The sequence below is a fragment of the Cervus elaphus genome, chromosome 15 (genome assembly GCF_910594005.1).
Source record: "Cervus elaphus chromosome 15, mCerEla1.1, whole genome shotgun sequence".
Taxonomy (NCBI): domain Eukaryota; kingdom Metazoa; phylum Chordata; class Mammalia; order Artiodactyla; family Cervidae; genus Cervus; species Cervus elaphus.
Genome location: NC_057829.1, coordinates 32945600 through 32959347, shown reverse-complemented (window position 1 = coordinate 32959347; position 13748 = coordinate 32945600). Strand labels below are relative to the sequence as shown.

The window sequence follows — 13748 nt, the reverse complement described above, 5'->3', positions numbered from 1 at the left end:
AATGGGCCAACAGATTATGAAACCATTGAACGTCTACACTAGTGAGAAAGGGGTTGCAATTCTCATCTGAGCCATTGTACTTTGTTAAACCAAGTATGTGTTACCTTATGAAGTAAAAGCCACTTATGCATAGCCACCAGTGTGTCTCAGTATAGTGTCACCAAGACAGATCTTCAGAGAAGAGTCAAGAGCAAGTGAAAACAAAAGCTGCAAGTCCATGGCTATCCATCACCCAGGAAGTTCCCAAGACGATTAGGGCAGCTTGTGTGTTAACTTTGTTCATCTCACAGCTTTCTATTGTGTTACAAGAAGGGAAGAACAAAATGAAATTTATATATAAGCCAAGAGGTGTTTCTTTAAGCTTCCCATCCAGCACAGCACCTTACAGGAGATATATTTAACACAGCATCCTGGGGCTCCCTGGGGCTTTCTGAATGCAAAGATTTAGCCATGTGCCTGGGATTATCTGCCTCTAACAGTCTGGTCTGTCGCACCTGCATAGTGTAAGATATCTTTCTAGAAGTATCTGAAGTATCTAATTCTGTGATCGTAAAAGCCCATGTCAGAAGTCCCCAGGGAGGAAGATCTGGGGGACAGGGGGGGCACTCAGTGGATGCCCCCAAACAGCTTCAGCACCTGGAAAAGCCAGAGGTCGCGCCTCTCTGTGTTTGGACTGGTAGCCGTCGGCACAGTGCTCTCTGGATTAGCAGGACAACTGTGCAAAATCCCCCCTGGTGGCAGACTCAAGGACTCAGGTCCCGACCAGTGGTGAGGACCTACCTTGCCTTCTTGTCCTCTAACACTCTTCCTAGGACACTGTTTCACATATGCTGAACCTCTAACAGCCTTCTGCTGAAACCTCACAAGCTCCTTCCATAAAGAGTTGTAATGAATTTTCCTCCTGAACTCAGCTGTCAGTTTTTGAAGCCCTATTTCCTTAATGGCTTATTTTCTTTGACTCCCAGGATATTGCTAGATTGGAGTTTTGTCTTATTTTGTGTGTTTTTTCAAAAATGTTGCAAAAGCAGAATTTCTTGGTTTCACACAGATAGCCTTACCTCTCATTAAAATACCATGGTTTATAATTTGTTAGGCCATTAAATGATTATCTCACCTTTGGGAAGCAGGACGTTTGGCAAGTGTGGGATAGATACTAAAGTTGAAGAAGGGATGTGACTTGTCATCCCCAATGAGTTGTCAGTGTGAAACAAAGGGATCCTGCTTTGGATAATGTTATGCTAAAAGCAGACACCAACAGTGTAAGTCAAAATTAGAAGTCAATGAAAGCCATAGAGATGTTTGACTTTTGACTCATTTCTCCTTATTTCTCAAGAGGGTTTATAAGTGGGAAGGATGGTTTCCACATTGTCTTTTTTTTTTTTTTGCCAAAGCAGCATGAGTTTCTAGGCAGAAGCAGGATTAAATCCCTTGATTCATCTGCACAGTCCATCCCTTTTATTTTTATATATCTGTATTTTTTTCTTTTTCTTTTGGTCGTACCTTGCAGCATGCGGGATCTTAGTTTTTTCTGACCAGGGATTGAACCTGTGCCCTCTCCAGTGAAAGCGCAGAATATTAACCACTGGACTGCCAGGGAAGTTCCTCCACCCCTTTTATAATGTAGTCAGTAGAGTATCTTGGAGCACAAGTGATAAGGAGTTGAGTTTCAGACTTGATCTTGAAACAGAGCTTGAACCAGAGCTTTTACAAAGATCTAATCAGGGACCTTCTATGAAGAGGATGAGAAAGTCTATCAGTCTGAGAGTCAGAAGAACAAGTAAGGAGTACTGAGGACAGCCTCTTTCCTTGGTGTCTTCTTTTTCCCACTGTGAAAATGGGTGGATGAATTTTCGCCCTGCCTATGTCCCAGAGACAAGGTCCACAGCACTGGTGTTCTGGTGGGGTGATGCTGCTTGCAGAGATGAAAGGGAGGTAGGAAGTTCCAAAAGTCGAATGGGATGAAAGTGCAAGACGGGTTCTAAGCAGGGCAGGGTCTATGAGTTGGGCCTCCAGTCATGGATGTAGTTTAGGGGAATGAAGGCTACATTCTTTGGTTGGCACTGGGGCCAATGATTGAGGAAGGTATGGTGGGACCACAGACACTATTTTCCTCAGAGCCATTGGCTTTGATGTGTTAGATGAGGGGAGAATTTTCCGTAGGTTCTTTGTCCTTGCCCCCAAATTTTTCACTTGGAACTGGCTGATATAAAGCCCCTGATGTGGGGCAAGGCTGGGAAGTAGCTCACAGGTAGGTTGACTTGGACATGCCCCCATCTGGAAGACAGGCACTGGATCTATGATATAAGAATGCCCATAGAAATCTTCAGGGCATCTTTTTGACTTGTGTGAATCACTGATAAAGCTTTAGGACTTATTTAAAAAGATAAAGTTTTGGAATAACCTAAATGTCATCAGTATGCCATGAAATAGAATATGATTCAATTATTTTTTAAAAAATGTTTTCTTGTAATTAAGATACTTCGGGAAAACTCTGTGTTCCATGGCCCTCAGACTCACACTTGCACCTCATCAGTCACATGTCAGTCTAACTCCACCCTGTACCCAAAATCTCTGCTGTCATTAAGAACTGAAAACTTCAGAGGGCAGATTTGCAGCTGCAACATATAATACAGAACACTTCATGAAAAAACAAAATATTTTCTATGACATTTAATGACACAGAGGAGAATGCTTACAATTTAATGTTAAGGGAAAATAGAATAAAAATTAGATGTTCAATCTAACCCTAATTTTGCAAAAATACACACCCAAGAAAATGTGTGAAAGAAATATGTAAAAATATTAATAATGGTTACCTGTTGATGGTGATCATTCTAGATGAATTTTATATTATTTTATGAAACTTTAGGGGTCTGAGTTTTTCTTATAAGTAGAAAAAGATACTTATAGTAAAGTAGAAAAAACATTTATAGTAAACAAACCCTTCCAAAGCTTGCTATCTGAGTCCCTCTCCATCCTGGGGACCAGTGCTTCCTTTTGGTATTCAAAGGCCCTTAAGTTTCAAAAGATGTGCTGCAGTAGTCCTATTCCTTTGCTATAAGTCACAAAGAGATAAATTTCTCCAAAAGTACATTCTTTCTTGTGATGACTCAACAGATTTAAGCCTCAGTTTCCTTGCCTGTAAAATGGGAGAATAGCCACTGTCTGTTCTGATGCTACAAAGAGATTATAAAGACTAAGGTAAGGAAGGTGAGTTAAATAGTATTTTAACACAATGGTAATTTAAGGAGTCATGGGTTACCTGGTGGCTAAGACAGTAAAGAATCTGCCTTCAATGCAGGAGACCTGGGTTCAATCCCTGGGTCGGGAAGATCCCCTGGAGAAGGGAATGGCTACCCATTGAAGTATTCTTGCCTAGAGAATTCCATGGACAGAGAAGCCTGGTAGGCTACAGTTCATGGGGTCACAAAGAGTTGGACATGACTAACACTTTCCATCACCTCATGGGAAATAGATGGGGAGACAGTGGAAACAGTGTCAGACTTTATTTTTTGGGGCTCCAAAATCACTGCAGATGGTGATTGCAGCCATAAAATTAAAAGACGCTTACTCCTTGGAAGGAAGGTTATGACCAACCTAGATAGCATATTAAAAAGCAGAGACATTACTTTGCCAACAAAGGTCCGTCTGGTCAAGGCTATGGTTTTTCCAGTGGTCACGTATGGATGTGAGAATTGGACTGTGAAGAAAGCTGAGCGCCAAAAAACTGATGCTTTTGAACTGTGGTGTTGGAGAAGACTCTTGAGAGTCCCTTGGACTGCAAGGAGATCCAACCAGTCCATCCTGAAGGAAATCAGTCCTGGGTGTTCATTGGAAGGACTGATGCTGAAGCTGAAACTCCAGTACTTTGGCCACCTCATGCGAAGAGTTGACTCATTGGAAAAGACCCTGGTGCTGGGAGGGATTGGGGGCAGGAGGAGAAGGGGACGACAGAGGATGAGATGGCTGGATGGCATCACCGACTCGATGGACATGAGTTTGAGTAAACTCCGGGAGTTGGTGATGGACAGGGAGGCCTGGCGTGCTGTGATTCATGGGTCACAAAGAGTCAGACACGACTGAGCGGCTGAACTGACTGAACTGAACTGAACACTTTCCCAGTAGTAGTTACAGCTTAGAAATCATGGTAACAATGTAAGCTCTATTAGCACCTTTATCACAATAGTGTATATGCTACTAGGACTGACAGATGGATAATTAATATTATTGTGGTTGTAGATTTTTACAGCTGGAGTTTTCTCTTTGGAATTTTAATATCTTAAATTTCTGTTTTAATAAGCCCCCTTTTCGAACTGAAACAAAATAATGTCATGTGCTGCCAGAAAGAGCCACCAGAGGGCGCTAAATCCCTTGCAGAGCCCATCTGACTTCTCTGGAGCAGTATCACTCAAATTTACATTTGAATATGGGAAGTGGGTCTGAAAAAAATATGGGAAGTGGGTCTGAAAAAAATGAAATCCAGTGTACATTTATTATGTTGGGTCTACATTTAAGTAAATAAGCTTCTTTGTTCTCCTTGGGTATTAGTTTCTCTGTCTTTTTAGTTTGTTTATGCACTTTTGTTTATTTATTTTAAATCAGTTGGGACTGTTCAGATTCGAATAATTTAGAAACGTGAAGCCCCGACTTGCTTTGAAAGCTTCCAAGGACACATGTTCACACATGAAGAGGCTGCCTTCCTCACCGAGAAGTTTATAAATGTGATGAGAAATAAATAGGCGGCTTGTATTGTTTTCAAAACGGAGGAGGTTGGAATTTCTACTTTTGCAAAGACTTTTCCTTCTTGTGCAGTGGCCGTCAATTCCCGGCCTGCAGAAATACCTACAAGAGGTGGACTCCACTGAGGCAATTGTAGGTGCTTCTCTGTAGCCCTCGCATTCCTGAGGCTGTCCCAGGGAGCGGAAAGGTGGGAAGCAGGTGGGCATGTCAGGGTTCAGAGGGCCCATCACCCCCGGAGTGGTCCTGCCATGACATGGAACCTGTTCACGCCCAGTTGTCGGGGGCCATATGGGCGGCTGTGTAATGGCTGCAGCAGAGGGCAGAGGCATTGCGCCTCAGCTGTCAACCCAGCTGAGGGTCCGTGGGATGCAGCACAGAAGTGTGGGTCAGGGAGTGACAATTTTGTCCACATTCCCCCCACAACACACACACACACACACACACACACACACACACACAGGGACTGGCTTAGGGTTCAGAAGCTCTGATCGGAGTTTGGCTGTTTGTTTTTGGGTCACAGTATTATTTTCAGAATGGGAGAGGTTGGAATTTACTTTTGTAAATGTTTTTCGTTCTTGTTCATTGGCCCTTAATTCCCAGCCTGCAGACATACCTACAAGAGGTGAAACATCCACACAAAGGTCTGTATGTTGTTTTTTTCATCCTTACAAACAATCCTTTGAGATAGGCAGGGCAGTTCCTGTTGCTATTCCAATTTACAAATGAGAAGACACAATGAATGAAGGGGTACTTGAGGTTCCCTTTAAGTGTGAGGTCTAAGTTGGTGGGGCCAGGTGCCAGGTTTTCTGAAATCTGTGGTTGGTAAGGAAGTAGTGAGAGAGCTGAGCCATGGCCCGATGAGGTCTGTTTCTGGTGGATGCTGGTGGATGGAGGCACTCTTTCATTTGGTGCCCACCAGGCAGGAGGTGGTGAGAACTGGAGTTTGTAGGAAGAGCAGGATCTTGACTTTGATGGTGAGCCTAGTCTAGGTTGTGTGTAACACAGAAATTTCGAAAAGCTTTAATCAGCACAGGGACGACAAGTGATGGAGAAAGCAGAGGGGATGATGCCTCAGGGGCCTCCCAGCACCCTCTGGAAGGATGATGAGATGATGAAGGTAATGATGGAGGAAAAACCCAGTGAGGATTCTGCAGTTGGGGTGACAGAAGTCAAAGCAACCGGTGGCCTTTTGCTGCTAGACCCCTGGCTGGTGACTGAGGGGAACCCAGACTATGGGGAAAGTCCAGCAAGGCCTGAAGGGGATTCATTGGTCTGTAGAAGCTTAATTATGTGAGGAAAGGGAATCCATCCTGGGGGTTTCATATTCCACTGGGGAGACAGTTCTATCCTTGGCTGCTCTTTTCATCCTTGTATGTTTTGCTTTTAAATTTCAAATCTAAAATTTGAGGAAAGTCCTTAACTTTCCTGGTATGCTGAGACCCAGAGGCAGCAAAATATAGCCACTTAGAAGGCTGATACTGGGTTGGCCAAAAAGTTTGGGAAAAACTGAAATGAACTTTTTGGCCAACTCAGTAAATCAAGGACCCTCTGGGCAGTGACCACCTTCCTGCACATCCCCACAGCATTTCTGGGGCTGACACCCGCAACCCAGTGCTGGAAAGGACCCAGGGCCTCTGCGTGCACGGGACTGGTGCAGCAGGAACGTGTTCAGAGTAGTTTCTGAACACAGAGAACTTTTCTAATGGATGTGGGTCCCAAGCCCAATAAACGTGTTCTGAATAGAGCAGGGCAGGAAGCTCCAAACACCCACCTTGAACCTCTCTGCCCAGCTTGCCCTCCCTTGCCCCAGCCTGCCTTGCATCCTAGGGCCTCCAAGGGCAAGGGGAGGGGCTGAGCTCTGACTCAGGCAGAAACAGCACAGGCCTAAACCATGAAGGATGCTAACTTGGCCTTCACCACAGGAAGGGCTGACAGGAACCTGAGAATTCCAATTAAGCTTAAACTAATGAGCTGGAAACTTTGGGGAAACCACTGTGGGCAATGAGGGGAGAGTGTGATCATCTCCCTTTTAATTAGCACTGGAAAAACCTGTGGTCCAGCTAGTAGCAGGAGAAAGGGCAGAGTCCAGAGGGAGCATCAGAGGGGAATTCCCCTGGTGGTAAGGCACAGAGGCTGCTGAACAAACCCGGATGCCTTCTTCACCTATAAGTGGGGAGAAGGGAAGATCCTAAGTGGGGAGAGATGGCCTTGAACCGAACCAGAGCTGCGCTCCTCACACGATGGAGGCTGAGGCTGGATAAACGCAGAGTGACTTTAGGGAACTCTGCTGTCTCTAGGAGCTGTCACTGTCCCTGAGACCAGGTCTCCCCGGCCCATCTCTGGCTACTTTCTTAGGCAGCCTCTGTCGCTTAATAAGGAAAAGGCAAAAACAAACAAACAAACAAAACTACCAGCTGCTGCTATCAAAGGCCACAGACCACCCCCAGGCCGGCACGGGAGACTGGGGCACCTAGGATAGGCGACAGGGAAGAGCCTGGAGGGATGGATAGGGGTCGATCCAGGGTGTGTATCCTGGAGAAGGGTGCTCCTCACTCCCGAAGCCCGAGAATCTTGGGGCGTCCGGCCTGTGCAATCAACAGCTGGTTACTTCTCCCCTCCCCAAAGTGGTCTGCTTTGGGGAAATCGGCCTGCCCCGGGCGCCCGACGGTCCTCCTCGGGTACGCCAGGGCGCTCGGCTGGGGGCGCAGCACCTTGGAGAGAGGTGTCGGGTCCTGCGCCTGGGTTTGGGGCTCTGTACCTTTTGCACTGGGGCTCAGGGGTGCGTGCCAGGCCGCCGCCAAGGGGTCTGCCGGCCCCCTGCCCAGCCGGGAGCCGAGGCGAGCCAGCGTGGCGAGCCTCCTCCCCTCCCGCCTCGGGCGGCCTGAGCCCGCGCCGGCTCCAGTTGCTGCAGCTGCTGTTGCTGGCGGCTGCGGAGAGCGCGGGGAGCGCGCAGAAGAGGCTCGGGAGGCGAGGACGGGGACGAGGAGGAGCCTGAGCAAGCCGGGAGGAAGATCGAACGAAGGCCGAGGAGGCTCAGTGGCGTGGCGACGCGGCTCGGGGATCCCGGGAGCATGGGCTAGGGGCATCGGCGGCGGGCCAGGCGCGGTGAACCTGCCGCGGCCCGACGCACACCGGGGCGGAGAGAGACAGCCGAGCGCAGCCGGGAGAGGAGGGGCTGGCTCCGGGGTACCCGGGAGGGGGCTGATGAGACATTATTAACGAGTTGCCGCCTAATAAGCCCAGAGCGGCGGGCCAGCTGCCCGGGCGGCGTGCGGGGAGGGGTCCCGGGCCGGAGCGCGGCGCACACGCGTGGCGCACGGCGGGCGGCGCGGCGCGGAGCCGAGGGCACCCGGGCCGGCGCGCAGAGCCGGGGCGGGCCCGGGGGCGGCGCAGACCCCGGGCGCCGGCGGCCCGCGGCGCCCCCTCGCTCTCGGCGCTTGGGGCCGGCGCAGCCCGGGACGAGCGGGGCGCGGGCCTGGGAGGGGATCTGCCCGCGCGCTCCGTCCCCCTCCCCCCCGGACGGGCGGGCGGCCGGGGGGAGGGAGGGCGGGCGGCGGCGGCCCGCTGTATATATCTCCGCGCACCCCGCCAGGTCGCGCACAGCGCCCCGAGCCCAGGCGCCTCCCCGCCCCCTTCTCGCGCTCCGCGGCGGCAGCAGTAGCAGCAATATGGCTGTTGATGGGTGTTCGGGGTGGTGCCGGCGGCGGGAGGCGCTCCCCCGCGCCCCTGCGCCGGCTGCCCGTTGCTAGCTATGGCAAATGGTGGCGGCGGCGGCGGCGGCGGCGGAGGCAGCAGTCTTAGAATGAGCAGCAATATCCACGCGAACCATCTCAGCCTAGACGCGTCCTCCTCCTCCTCTTCTTCCTCCTCCTCCTCTTCCTCCTCGTCCTCGGTCCACGAGCCCAAGATGGATGCGCTCATCATCCCGGTGACCATGGAGGTGCCGTGCGACAGCCGGGGCCAACGCATGTGGTGGGCTTTCCTGGCCTCCTCCATGGTGACTTTCTTCGGCGGCCTCTTCATCATCTTGCTCTGGAGGACGCTCAAGTACCTGTGGACCGTTTGCTGCCACTGCGGGGGCAAAACGAAGGTAACGCGCGCACCGGGCGCCTCCCCACTGCGCCAGCCCCGCCGCTTCTCGGCGTCCCCTGCAGCCCACCTCCTCGCTCCTCAGCGCGCCGTGCCTCCCTCCATCCTTGCCTGCCTGCCCCTCGCCGTCTTCCCTTCCCTCCGCTCTCCCGGCGCTCGCCGACTGGGGCAGCGGCCGGCGCACCGGGGGTGAGGAGTTGCCCCCAACGGATGCGCTCCGGGACGCGGACGCCCCATCCCGACCTCTTAATTTATTATAGGGTTGTTTGCGGCTGCGGCTGGGGCCGAGATGGGGGACGCGCGCCGCTCGGGGCCGGTGGTGCGGAGTTAGGGAGAGCCGACCGGGCGGGCACCGAACAAGCTGGGGGTCGTGGGTGCGCTTTCCGCGCGGCTCACCTGCCCGGGTGGGCTCCTTGTGGGTGGGCGAGGGGGAGCACGTCAACCCGCACTTTAGAAACCTGTTGGGGAGGTGAGTCCGTGGACTCAGAAAAGGAAAATCCTATAGGCACGGGAAGACATCTTTTGGAACTAGGGAATCCCGAGGGAGGAATGTGGCCAGAGGGCGTGGGGCACCTGGAAGGGCGAGAGAAAGTTGGGGAGTAGCATCCCACTTTTAGGAATGTAGCGAGGTGGCAAGCCTGACGTCCCCTCCCTCTGTGACTCTTAGATATTCTCCTGGAACTGACCCCCGCTCCAAGTTCTTCAGCATCTGTGTTCTCGCCCCCAGGCCACCGCCTTTAGGTCCGCGAAAATGCCACCGACAGCGTGGCGCTGGAGCGGGGGGTGGACCATCAAGAGCCGGCCAAGGCCGCGGTTCTCACGCGAGCCTCCTCCCAGACGTTGTTGAGGTGGCTGGATGTCGGCTATTCCTGGCGCAGAGACGCCCACCAGCACCCAGGCTCGCTACACCTTATGCACGGTTGCTAGGCTGGCTGCCTGGTCTGTCGCGTCGTGTCCCTAGAGATGTCCTCTCTCCACACACCCCACCCCCCCTCCACTGGCTGAAGGTTCGGGGGGCAGCTTTTCATAGAAAACTGCAGGATAAAAAAATAAAGAACTGGAAAAAAAAAAAAGAGTGACCGAGGTGCTTTCTGTTTAGACCACTTTTTAATCGAGGGGGTCTAACCAGTGCTAGCGTTTTCAGAGGGAGGGGGGATCGGAGAGGGACAGTGAATGGTGCAAGGTAGAAGCAGATCTACGTGAGCGGGAATGCTCACGTCTTTTCTAATAAAGTTAGTCCGAGGACCCCTCAAACTTCCACAGTGCACAGCAACTTGTAGCAGCCTCCTTAATTGCTTCTGGGAGGGAGTAGCTAAGACAGGGGCTATGGGTGACATATGAGGGTGGAAGGATGCTCTCTCTCTCCTGCTCATTAATTATACATCCTGTTGGGTACTGGGGCTCAGCTGTGTTTTGTGGCAGCACATTTGTGTTTTGGAAAATACTGATGTGTTGGAAATAAGGGAGAAAAAGAAAAGCCATCATCCGATCCCTCCTCCTGCTTCTCTGAGACCTCCAGATGTTAGCCAGCCAGTTTTCTCTGGAGTTACCTTCTTGGCCATAGCGGTTTCTCCTTACTTGTCAAGGTGGAAGACCTCTCACATTCCAGAGAAGCCAGCAGGTTACCCAAGATCCTAACCCTGAGACCCCCCTAGACCTGGCCCCTTGCCTAGCCCTCCTGACTGGGCGCCTGTTCATGTTGTTGCTGTTGTTTAGTTGCTAAGTTTTTTTTTTTTTTTTTTTTTAAATTTTTTTATTAGTTGGAGGCTAATTGCTTCACAACATTTCAGTGGGTTTTGTCATACATTGATATGAATCAGCCATAGATTTACACTTATTCCCCATCCCTAGTTGCTAAGCTTTGTTGGACTCTCTTGTGGTGACCCCATGGACTGTAGCCCGCCAGGCTCCTCTGTCCATGGGATTTCCCAGGCAAGAATACTGGAGTGGGTTGACATTTCCTTCTCCAGGGGTCTTCCGGACCCAGGGATAGAACCCGCGTCTCCTGCATTGCAGGCAGATGCTTCACCCCTGAGCCACCTGGGAAACCCACGCTTATTCATAGAGTCATCTTATTCACACGTTCCATCTTCTCTGCCTCCCCAGCAGTCTTCAGTCTGGGAATGTTTTTCCTTTGCGGAGATTCTGTGACTACCCTTGGGGGGAAGAGAAGAGTCGTACGCATCTCAAATGTTTTCTAGACTGGTTTTAGTGAACTTTTAAACAACCTCCTTATCTTTCAGGCACTGGGCAGGCTTGATCATACTGAGAACTTTTTTTTCAGTGAGTGAAAATAAGTTTCAGTGTTTTTGTGATCCTGGGGTTTTAAACGCAGCTTCTGAAGTCTTTTTACTCTAGGAGGTACATCAGTACTACTGCAGTGCCTGTGATGAAATGCTGATTGGATGTTTCATGTAAAGAGTCTCTTTCCTAAATGATGACCAAGCATAACTTCTGTAAGTTTTCTCAAGAAAATAGTTTTTTGGCAGCAATCATTAGAAAAGAACAATCCCTTTATATCAAGCTATATTTTGAAGCTCCAATGCATGCCAAGTTGACATAACCGGAAGTGTCTACAAAGAATCAGCCTGGGACAAGAGATTGCTTGCAGTTGGTAGGGAAGATGTGAGGCCAGTATAGAATGAGATAGGGTTACTTTTTGTGTCTTTAGAGTCCTTTTTAAAAACATGCCTAGAATCGCTGCCCCTTGATTTGCTCAATTAAACAAGTGTGTGTAGCCATCTCATTTTGCCCAATAGTAGTTACTTAGGCCTTTTATAAACTTTATAAACTTTCTTTCTACCCTTGAGGTCTGTGTTTTTACTGCAGTCTCTGTTTTTTTTTTCTTTGTCCTTCATTCTTTTTGCTTTCCAAGTATTTAGTAGTTGTCAAGATGCCGTTCAAAAGAATGCATTTGGCTTCAGTTTGGAATAATTATTTTAGTGCTGGGTTTTCCAAGCAAACCAAGGCTGCTTTTCCTCAGTATTCTACCAGCCCTCAGATATGTTCACCCTTATCCTGATTTAGCCCCAAGATGGTCTGACCTGGAGTTAGGGTCTTTTTCACATCTGAAACTCTCGGGGAATAAGCTTCAGCCGGGGCTCTGGAATCACAGCATTTGGCCTCTGGGACTGTACTATCCTTTTTGATCAAAGGAACCTGAAACTGGGTGTACATCAAGAGGCATCTCATCCTTAGTCTCTCTGACCTCTGAATCTCAAATCGTGAATGACTTCACTGTTCTGAAAAGAATGGCACGTGGACTTCTTTAGGAAACAAAAGACAAAAAAGAATCCCATTTTCTCGCTGTTTGGAACTTGGGCACAGTCATTCCGGTACTATATTCTTTGCTGTACTTTTCACATTATGGTCTTTTTCTCTGATGGGTTTCATCAGAGCCCTCCATTCACTTGGCTGTGACGTTTCCAGGTCGAAGTCAGCCGCAGACTGTAGTGAACAAGGAGCTGCTCTGGCAGTCTCAATAAGGTTGTGACCTTGAAGGAGTGGTTTTAGTCTCTCTGGTGTCTTTCCTGCTGTGTGAAATATGGGCTTGGGTTCTGTGGGTGCTAGTGCCCCTTCCTGCCCTGGGACTCAGTGGAGGACAGTAGAAGGAGTTGGTGATCTATGGGTAAAGTCTCTAGCTCAGAACACATTTTGCAGTTCTCCAGCTTCAGAGTGCTTATGTGTCTTTATTTCCACCTTCTGCTCTTCCTCCAGCCCACAGGCTGCTTTTCTTTAAATGACTGGGGAAACTGAGGCCAGTTTCCTATGGTGGTGTGGTTTGCTGGGAGGGGCCTCACATGGCCAGACATAGACTCATCCTGTTCTCCGTTCAAGCCATCCTCCTTGTAGAAGTTTGTGTTCGATTAAGTCTGGTCTGCATGTAATGAATTATGGAGGTATTGTCTCCATGGCTGTGTCTGAGAAAACAACACGTTTTCTCTGTCAGGCTCGTGACTAATATAAACATCAGATCCCATTACGGCTCGGTGATTACCCAGGGTCTGGCCTGGCGCATCCAATCAGGGCTGGAGCTTCAGAGCCTCAGAATTCTTGATTCCAGATTGGCCCCCGTGCCTCATCTCATCCTGGAGATCGGCGGCACTGGACGACCTTCAGATGCTCCGCTTTGATGGCATCACTTAGGGTGGCCTTGGAGAGCGCTCAGGTCCCAGGCACCAGGGAGCTGCAGGTGACCTTCCTTGTCCTGAGAGCTTTTTCTCCTTGTTCCTGGCTCTCCCTGTGGAAATGCACGCTTCCATAGAGACACTGCAGTCAGACAGACCCGAGTGCAAATCGTGGAGCCCACGCTTGTTACCTGGGCATCTGTGGCTGGCAGCCCTGTTCAGCTGTTTGTCTTCACCTGTAAGAAGAGTGTGATGATGCTTCCTTTGTAGGTTTCTTATATGGAGGGACAGTACTGCGTATATACCACCCAGGAAATGCCTGTCACTTGGCAGGCCTGTCAATGGGAGCTCTCAGGGCTTTACAAGGTGGCGAGTTTAAAATTTTCTCCTTGAGTCCTTGAACTTTTGACTCTGGAAGGGCACTGACTACAACAAATAGAACTTTTGAACCAAAGGAGACCTCGAGACCCTGGAGTCGATCGTCCTTGGGTCAAGCATCCAGTTAGGGGTCACACTGAGATTTGGGCTCGTGACTCTTGGCTGGTCCAAGTCTGGCAGGTGAGGGAGTGGGGGCCTGGGAAGGCTCCGTGGGCATGGATGTGGACGTGGAGGGGAGCTTGGCAGTTTGGCTAGTGCTTTGATGGTGGGGAAGAGAGTGGATGAGCCTTGCATTGTGCGGCTCCAGGAGCTGCAGGCCTAGCGCAAGTAGAAAGTTTGGTGGCCGTGCATGGCTGTCTAATGTCCCTTGAGAAAGGATGAATTCCACCCCTGCTATCCCCAGCCCAGTGATCA

The 13748-nt window shown here is 50.1% G+C and overlaps 1 protein-coding gene across 13 annotated transcripts in view; it reads left to right on the top strand.

The window, feature by feature from the left end:
* Positions 1 to 8131: 8131 nt before the first annotated feature.
* Positions 8132 to 13748, top strand: part of KCNMA1 (potassium calcium-activated channel subfamily M alpha 1) — a 748888-nt gene continuing 743271 nt past the window's right edge. For 7 of the 13 annotated variants that reach the window (XM_043924802.1, XM_043924799.1, XM_043924800.1 and 4 more), the window contains exon 1: positions 8332 to 8830. In XM_043924802.1, the coding sequence (XP_043780737.1) occupies positions 8492 to 8830 (339 nt within the window). In that variant the 5' untranslated portion in view covers positions 8332 to 8491. Of the gene's footprint in view, positions 8831 to 9496; positions 9814 to 13748 lie in introns of those variants that run through there. The other 6 variants (XM_043924801.1, XM_043924791.1, XM_043924796.1 and 3 more) reach the window with 5 other exon arrangements.